This window comes from Pteropus vampyrus, unplaced genomic scaffold, assembly GCF_000151845.1.
Source record: "Pteropus vampyrus isolate Shadow unplaced genomic scaffold, Pvam_2.0 Scaffold177, whole genome shotgun sequence".
NCBI lineage: Eukaryota > Metazoa > Chordata > Mammalia > Chiroptera > Pteropodidae > Pteropus > Pteropus vampyrus.
In genome coordinates, this window is record NW_011888958.1 from 2,749,638 (window position 1) to 2,759,045 (window position 9,408).

The following is a 9,408-nucleotide window of genomic DNA, read 5'->3' on the forward strand; positions in this document are numbered from 1 at the left end:
GTAGCTGAATCGACACTGGTGCTCAGAGCGAGCAGGTCCGTCACCACGAAAATCCGCTGGCGGACGCGGCCCCTTTAAGCTTCTGCCGCTGCCGCTGCCACGGTCTCCGTCTTCTTCAGCTGCTCTGGACCGGCAGCCCCGCATCCTCACCCTGTCCTACTTTCTGCCGTTGCAGGGTGCTTTCTTGGATTTCTCTGTAGTTCTTTGGCTTGTTCGTCTAGATCCCAGGCGATTTTTTTCTTGCTGCTGCTCTTTGTTTCTGTCACAACTTTGATTTGGTTGCCAGAAGAATGAACAGAGCATCTATCATCTACACCATTTTTTTCTCCCTCTCAAGCCACCTTTTAAAGTGGGGTATTCAAGCTGCTGCTGGTTCCTGGAGAACAATCACACCCATTTCTGTTGTCAGGACTGACAGGCAGTCTGAGGCCGTGCACTATACTGTAGCATCAGTATCTCCTGGGTGATTGTTACAAATGCAGGACCCAACTCCACCCTGGATGGACTGAATTAGTGTCTGCACTTTAATAAGACCCCCAGGTGCTTTGTGTGCTTATTGAGGAAGCCAGGGCTAAGGTAGTGACTATAAAAACAGCCTCTGCCTTGTTTGAACCATGAGTTCCAACCCCAGCTCCACTACTTACAAGACTTGGGTGAATTATGTAACCTCTGTGATTTGACCAAATTATATAAGTACACTGGGCATCAGTTTCTTCATCATTAAAATGGGAGCAATAATACACAGACAATTCTGAGTGCTTAATAAAGGCTAGATATTCTTAGGTAGGTGCAAGCAGAGGAAACAACTCTCGGAGTTCTGACAATGGAGATTCCTTGAGAGGTGAGGGAATTTCATACTCAACAGTTAATGATTGTGTCTGGTAACTTTAGTCTAAGAAATCCACACTCTTTAAAATTCATGAAATTCCTCTGAGTCATCCATGTGAGTATTATCAATCAGTTTATCAATCAGTCAGTAAGTATTTATTGATGTACCGTGGTATAGTCCAGTGCTTCTCAAACTTTCATGTGCATGTGAAGCACCTGGCTAGCTTGTTAAGGTGCAGATTTGGATGCAGTAGGTCTGCAGGGTGGCGACTGAGATCTTGCCTGGGTAACAAGCTCACGGGTGATGCCAGGGCTGCTGGCCTGAGGATTACACTTCAAACAGCAACGAGGTAGAGAGGCGGATCTCAATTTTTTTTTTTGTTCTCAGGAATTCTTTACTTAAAAATTACAGAGAGTTCCCCAAAAGCTATTGTTATGGTAGGTTATAACTAATGATATTTACCATATTAGAAATGAAAATAAAAAATACTAAACCTAAGAATATGCAAACACAGAGCGATGACACGATCATGTCATGTAACCTCTGGAAAACTCCACTGTGTACTTGTGCAATAATGAGAGTGAAAGTTTCAAATAACATTTAGTACTACTGCGAAAATAGTTTTCACCTTGCAGACCCCTTGAAAGGGTCTCAGGAACCCTCAAGGATCCCTGGACCACTATTTGAGAACAAACAGTATAGAGGAACTAGCTCTCTGAGTCTGTCCCAGTCGAGGGTTTTTTAATTGCCAGAAACTCAACAACTTAAGCAAAAATGGGAAGTATTTCAAATACTGCTGGGCTGTTGCTCCAACTTTGAGCATTCTTTGAAGATTCAAACCTCAGGAAGGGCAAGTAAGTGGCAAGGATTTAGGATTGGGAAAGGCAGCGTCTAGCCTCTACTTCTTGTTCCATCATTCTCTCGCAAGACTGCCTTTCCTGTTTCTCTGTGCATGTGGCCCCATAGCTCCTGAACTGCCAGATGGACCTACAGATTAAGTGACCTGTACGAATAGGGTCACTGTTTCCCTGGTCCTTTGGATCTAGAGCGTGATTGGCCCAGCTTAGGCCAGGTATCTACCGCTGAGCCAGCCAATCAACTGTGGCCAGGGGGCAGGGCCATGTGGTACAGTCACGGCTGTCGTGGCCCACCAGTGTGTGATGGGGATGGGGTGCAGAGGGGTAGAGGCGGGCGGGCAGTTCTCAGAGAGGGAGGGCTGGTTTCTTTCAGATAGTTAGCTTCAGTGTTTTCTATACCAGAGTCTGGAAACCTTGGTCCTACTCCTTCTACTGACTCTGTGACTGTGGACGAGTCATGAACCCTCTCAGGACCTGTTTCATCAAGTGCCAAATGGGAATAATATTACTTGCTCTCACTCATAAGGTACTGTAGGAATTAACTGAACTAATAATACATGTGAAAGCTTTAGACGCTATGTGCCCAGCATAGTGCTAAGTGTTGAAGATTCATAATAAAGTATGAAATTCATCTTCACTCTCAAGAATATTGGAATTAAATTGAGGAGAAAATAGCCATGATACAATTAGAAAGCAGCAGGCTTCTGACTGTGCACTAACCAAATGCAGTAAGTACTCAGAGGAGAGAGATCAACTTGGGCAAGGAGGGGAAATAATTTATTGAGCACTTCCTGTGGACGTAGTGCTATCCCCTGTGGTTTCACACACCCTTAGCTCTAACTCACTCAACAACTGTACAATAAAGGTGTTGCTATGCTTGTTTTACAATTAAGAAAGCGAAAACTTAGAGAAGTAACTTGCCCAAAGACACATAGCTGGCGCTTAAACCTGTGTCTTTCTGACTTTAAAGCTGATGCTGTTTTTACTCCTCAGTGTGGCAAGAGGAAGAGTCTTGGGGCAGTGAGAGGTTAGAGGGTAAATGCATGCATCATATGGGGGATGGGCAGAGGCGCTGGTCCACGGCGGGGATCAATAAAAACAAAGGCATGGACATGACATGAGCTTGAGGTGAACCTAGGGGGATTGGCACTAGGTCACCATTGTACATGCCAGTGGGTTCTGTTTAGGTGGTAATGAATGAATGATCCTGAGTTCTTGTTCTCTATTCCTTTTGCCTGATTGGTCTGGGAGTCCCATAGGATGGATTGGGTAGGGCAGTGCAGAGGTAGAACCCCAGCTGGTGGGTTCTTTGAGCAGTTCAGGGGTCAACTGATAAGCTCCTGGATTAAAATGTGGAATCTAAGGGAAATGCAAAGACTAAGATGGCCTTTGAAGGAAGAAAAACTAGCACTTGGATATAGAGGATGAAAGAGAAGAACCAAAGATGATTGACTCACGGAACCACTGGCTGATTGATGGATTCATTTATTCAGCAAATGTTTATTAAGTGCTTCTTGAGTGGCTGGCCCTATGCCAGGTTCCAAGGATAGTGGTGGCCCAAATAGACATGTGCTCTACCCTTACATGGGGGTGACAAAAAGTTAAGTACACCAACACATGTATGGTCTAATGTCAGACAGTGCTAAGTGCCGGGATGAAATGTACAGCAGGGTAGAGGAAAGAGAACAATGAGATATCAGTTGGTCAGGGAGGGCGTCTCTGAGGTGACATTTGAGCAAGACAAGTAGGATTTCGAGTTCCCAAGCTTGAGATATTCCAGGAGACTATAAGAATCCCTAGCATGTCTCCCCAATGCCCTATAGCCTCTATCCTTTTGCAGTTGAGTTAACTGCAGTACAGGGAGAGTGTGGGAGCCCTCAGTCACCCCACTGGTTAGGCCTGCAGAGTGAAATGAAACCCTGGCTCTCAGCAGGCCCCCCCTTCCCCCGCTGGAGCTCAGCTGGAGCTCTGTGCTTCCAGTTATGCTTCCAGTTCTGCCTGTCTCCTCCTTGTCCCTGGCGGTATTTTTAGTCTCTCAGAGCCCCTTCCCCGAGTCTGCTGTTGTCTCCGGCATTCTGCCTGACTTGCTTTCACCTGCTCTGAGGCGACTATGACAGGGCTGCGGGTTGCACACGTCAAGCTGTCCCTGGCTTCATGGAGGGGGTATGGGGAGGGCAAGGGCAGCTGAGGGTGACCACCCTCGGCGTCATGGGCAGGCAGGGAGGCCTGTCAATGCCTCAGGGTGACTGCCAGCCCTTCCGCAGCTCCCTCTTTGGGTCAACTCTGAGTAATGAGGGCAAGGGGGGGAGGGGGCAGCTGGCTGTCGTGCGCTCGTGTGTGTGTGTGTGTGTGTGTGTGTGTGTGCGCGCGCGCGCGCGCAAGCGTGCGTGTACGCGCATGTACGGGGGGGAGAGGCCAGGAGGCAAAGAGAGGGAAAGACTGGTAGAAAGGAGCGAGGTGGAATTTTGTAATTCGTTTTGGAGAGAGACAAGCTGAGGAGAGGTGGTGGAAGTGGCAGTTTGCCAGGTGGTGTTGTGACGTGTGTGTGTGTGTGTGTGTGTGTGTGCGCGCGTGTGTGCGTGCGGGCGGGCGGAGGAGGCGGGGGCGGGGGGGGCGTGGTGGAGTGCACACGCAACCCAGGCCTTTTGACCCTGAAGTCTCGAGGGCCACTTTTCCAGGCCAGGTCCCTGGGACTGCCTCATTTTCCCTTGCTGTCATGCTTTTAAAATTTTATTTATTTATTTAATAATTTGTAATTTTTCAAATAAAATACAATATTTTAGTATGATATACACTATTACTACTCCACCGTCTTGACCAAAACCTCAGAGTCACTGCCATGTTTTATTTCTCAACGGCTCTGCTTTTCTCTCTGTCCCCAAAGACCCCAGTAGGCACTTCCTTTGGTTGGGAGTTTACTGACACTCATTACCAGAGAATGACCGGAGGAGGCTAGGGTGCTATGCACGTGACTAGTGTGGGACTTACAAAGGTTTAAAAATAAACCTGCTGCATTCTTGCAGCCACTGTCCTGGGGCTGCAGAGCTGCCAGCTCTCTCCCTTGCTGGTCTTCTGTCCTCGGAGGTAGAGTTTATCCCACCCCCACTCCAGGACATGCTGGCTGTTTCTGGAGCTGCACATAGGGTGGTGGTATCAGTAGTCCAGCCTCAGGAGACCGTGAGCGGTCAAAGTCCCTGTCAATGGCTGGAAGCCTGAGGCAGACCACACAGGGAGGCCTTGGCTGAAGCCCACCCAAGGGCTTGGGTGGAGTTGGTCTAGCAGGGGGAGGGGAGCTCCCCACATGCCCAAGCTCGTGCCCCAGGTCCCAGTACCAGGCCTGGCTGGCTCTTGAGAGATTTGGGGCAAGGAGTGTGAACAGAGAAGCCTGGCTGATGATTGTAATTATGCTACTTTCTCCAGTATACCCATCAGCTGGTCAGCTGAGGGGAGCAGGCTTAGCCTCTGTATGTGGTGTCAATGAAACTGGAAAGCTGAGGAGCTGGAGGAAGAAGTTGTACTGGCAAGAGTAGCAGATGGAAATTTGGTCACTAGAGGCTTTGCAGCGAGACTGTCCTGAGTTAATGTTCTGGTTCTGCACTTAGTAGCCGAGTGACCTTGGGCGAGCTACTTACCCTCTCTGTTGCCTCAGTCTCTTGAGCTGTAAATGGAACTAATAGTTGTACCTCCCTCTGGGAACTGTGAAGAGTTAATGAAAGGAGACAGGTGAGTAGCTGAGCAATTTGGGGCAAGTTACCTAACTTCTCTGCATTTCTGTTTCCTGGCTTATGAAATGGGGTTGGTCTTGGTACCAATGTGATGAAGATTGAATGAGGAGGTGTGCGTGAAGCACTCAGGCCTCACCGAGTACATGCTCAGGGCTGTAGTGATGATCAGAATAACGAGTGTCCTGATACCCCAATGTCTCCCCAGGCCCGCGGCTCTGCAGGCGGAAGGAGGAGGCACGACCCCGCCTCTCAGGAAGATCATGACAAACCTTACGTCTGTGACAGTAAGTACAGGCCTTGTCGCCTTCCTTCTCCTGCCCCGAGCCCCGCCCTTCCCTGTGCTTCCCTGGCTGTCAGTCCCCAGCCGCGAGCCCGCCGGCTCCTCCTCTGAGGCCTGCATCCCCAGCTCTCATGCCTGCACCTCACCGGTCACCACCTACTCTTGCTCCCTCTCTGGCCCCGGTGTTTTTGCACGAGGAAGGGCAACCGGAGAGGCCTCCCCGCCCTGGGTGCTGTGCTCCTCTCTCGGGCAGTACCCTCCTTTGTGGCTTTCCTCCAGCTCTCTCTTTCACTCTCTTGTCTCCTTAAGATCCATCCCCTATTCCCCTATTTCAGAGAGTTCCAAACAAAAGTATAACTCACAGTCCTCTAGCAAAGGTACTTGGCTCCTGTACTTTTCATTTGTTTCCCTTTACTTTCCTTATTCTGCTGATGACTTCGTTAATAAGTGGCCCTCGATCCATCTCCTGTCTTTCTTGCTAGCTTCAGAAACACCTTTTGGACAAGCGGCTGCCTGGCTCCCGGGTTTAGGGTCTGCAGACAGAGATGGGAGGGCTGAGGGGGAGGGCGCAGGGAGCCGCGGTGGTGGGTGGGCCTCCAAAGAAGCTTTGCTGTCAGCTCTGGTGCGTTTGTCTTTCTCACCTAGCAGAGCACTGCGTGTGGGTTTAATGCCCTCGTTATCTTCTCACCTTGTCAGGCGCCATCTGCTCATTCCACGGTGAGGGCGGCCCCCTCAAATCCACACTCCCTGACCATTTCCCTTCCTGTCTTCTCTCTCTGAGGACCCGGAGCCCTGCAGTAGGACAGGAGGGGCTGCAGTGAGAATGGCAGCAAAGTGGCTGAGGCAGGGCCCTGGTGCGGTGGTCCCTCCGGATGCTCCACTCATCTTGCCAGAGTCTGCAGTCTCCGTGAAAGCAGGGAGAGAAGTGGGGAGATGGGGCCCAGGGACTACACTGGGGGTGGTGCCATTTTATTTTCTTTTCATTGGCCTCTTTTGAGTTGTTCTGTGTCCGGTGGGATGACAGCTAGTTGGAGAACATTTTGCTAGAAGAACTCAAACTCCACGACCCCTATTTGGCTGCTTAGTACATTGTGCAGATGACATTCCTGAGACAAGTGCAGGTAACATCTCCATCCCAGAGCAATCCCGTTTCAGGATGGGGAGGGAGCAGGGCACAGGGTCTCATTCTTGTTGGCAATATCAGGAGGTGCCTGCTCTGACATGGCTCTTACTTCTCGAATGAGGTTCATAAAAGCCCCAGCATGCTAGCCCTGGGGAGGCTGGCCCTGGGCAGGGGAGGGCCCTGTAGACTCCACGGAACAGGCTTTCTGGCTGTGTCTGACTGAAACCGCTCAGCTCTCAAGAATGCTAAGAGCAACTTTGGAACGGGGGTTTTGCCTCTTGATTCCTCCTTGAAACAGCTTTATTTTCGTTATGTGATCTTCTGCTACCGTAGATAGTGGAATTACTTTTTACTCTTTCTCTGCACCTTTTGTTGGATTACTGGATTCTCAGCCAGTAATAATCTCACATACTCCTAGACACACCTGTGTGTCTTCTTTCGCCCACCTCTCAGTCCCTCTCTTCACTCCTCTGTCTGAGGTCCGCCTCCACAAACTGCCCTTTATGAGTGTCCCTCTCTTGCCCTGCTCCCCTCTTTCTGCAAAAAGTGTTTGCATCACACTGTCTCCCCCAGCTTCTATGGCTTTGTTTAAGGGCTCTCAGTGCCATTAGCTGTTTCCTGTTTCCTTCCTCATGGGGTCTCTTCCTCCTTCTGTTTATGCTGTGGTACTTGGGAGGCCTGATCACAGGCCTGATGTTGGCTTTCTGGAAGTTTCCGTGGCTGATTTCTTGGCTCTGCCCGCACAGGCACTGCCTCCCTTTTCCTCTCTCGGCAGAGCAAGGTCTACCCTAGATTGCCCTTCTCTGTTCTGACTCTCTTAGGAAATTGTGTGGCAGCTCAGTGATTAATAGATTTTATTTTTATCTGGTGCCCTTCAGATATGTGATCCTTTGGGATAGGAATGACCTTTGGAGAGGTCATGAGGCCCTCTCCCCCACCCCCGAACTGAGCAAGGAGTGCTTTTAATAATCTCTAATGCATCCTAAGTAGAGAGGTATCTGGTCACCTCCTTGAATGTCCCCAGGGATGGTGTTACCATAAGCTGACCTTTCTTCTATGATTCCAATAGTGCTTTGAATGATCGTTTTTTCCTTAATAGGAGCTGAAAATTTTCTCTTCTACGGGCTCCTTTATCTTTTGTGCTTCTTTTCCCACCAAATAGGCACTTTAAGCATTTTGTCTACTCTGGAGGCGCTCTTAACATCCCCTTGTATTCTTGATTTATCTAGGGCCACATCCCCAAATCTCTGTCACAGCCTGCTTTGAATTCCCTTCCAGGTTTACATTTAAGCTCAGCACTCCTATTGGAAGTAGCACCAAGGCCAACTGGCTCAAAGAGTAACAGACGTGTTTCCTTGTTGATTTTACACGCCAGCTCTTAACACCACCCACGTCTGTGGAGTGTAGCGGTATCTGGCCACCGTCGCTCTGTGCGCCACCTCAGTGACTTCCCACACGGTCGGAAGGTGGCTAATGCCTCTCTCTGTGTGTGCTCTTTTCTGTTTATGCATTTGATTATTTCCTCTTCCATAAATCACTCTGCATTTGGCCATATTGAGTCTCAATAAAGAGATACAATAATATGTGACTTCAATATACAGGATTCAATAAAGACAAATTTAAAGACATTGCCCAGTAGTTAAATTTCATTCTGCACAGATTCACGATTTCTGCCATTTTTGTATCATCTGTGGTTTGATTTGCATAATCCTCACTCCATGTTTTGAGCTATTTATGAAAATATTAGGCCACCTTGGACCCCGCTACCTCTTTCCAGGTTTAGATGGAGTAGTAATAGCTATTTTTCAGATGTGATTGTATTTAACCCTTCTTGGTATACATTCCTAAATATAGTTGTCCTGTTATGTTCCTGGTTCAAACTTCTCTTTCAAGACGGATAGTTGAAATATTATCTTAGCTGTTAACTTCAGGTGATAGATAGTTTGCCTATTATCTTTCATTCAGCCATTGAATTTCTTTCATCTCAGAGAAATATTAAATCATCTGAACATAATTTATTTTTTACCTAATCCATGGTGCGTGTGTATAGGTGAATACTTCATTTTCTAGCAAGTCTACTACCAATTTCTATTAATTATCCTGAAAGTTGCCGAGTTTAAGGATTCAAGTTCTATTTCTTCCCTTTCAATCTCTTGCTGAAGGAAAAGTGTTCATTACCCACAAAACAAGCAACTGAATATAATTTTGTGAGAAAGGTTGTTGTGTTTGTCAAAGTGTGTACCTGGACCAAGGGCACAGAATAATCTAGATGTTTATTAAAATGTGGATTCCTGGGCCTCATACAAGACCTCTTGCATCAGAACCACCGGGAACAGGCCCAGGAACCTTCATTTTTTGAGAGCTCCTGAGAGGGGAGACTTACGAATACTGACTTTTGAAAGTGACTGGTCTGCTTCATCCAAATTTGAAGGCGTCCGGCCTGTGACTACTCAGCCGCCTTTTTTTTTTTATTCCCTGCTTTTTTGCATCTGGAAGTCCTAGAGTCTCCAGGAATTCTCCAGGCAGAGTACCAGTCACTTGCATCACTGTTTTAGTTGGTCTCTTTAGAATCTTTCCTCTCTAATTCTTCTTCT

At 48.1% G+C, this 9,408-nt stretch overlaps 1 protein-coding gene across 1 annotated transcript in view; it reads left to right on the forward strand.

The window, feature by feature from the left end:
* Nucleotides 1–9,408, forward strand: part of DPF3 (double PHD fingers 3) — a 204,006-nt gene that overhangs the window by 156,638 nt on the left and 37,960 nt on the right. The window contains exon 6 of the mRNA XM_011370920.2: nt 5,617–5,695. Within this exon, the coding sequence (XP_011369222.1) occupies nt 5,617–5,695 (79 nt within the window). The remainder of the gene's footprint in view (nt 1–5,616; nt 5,696–9,408) is intronic.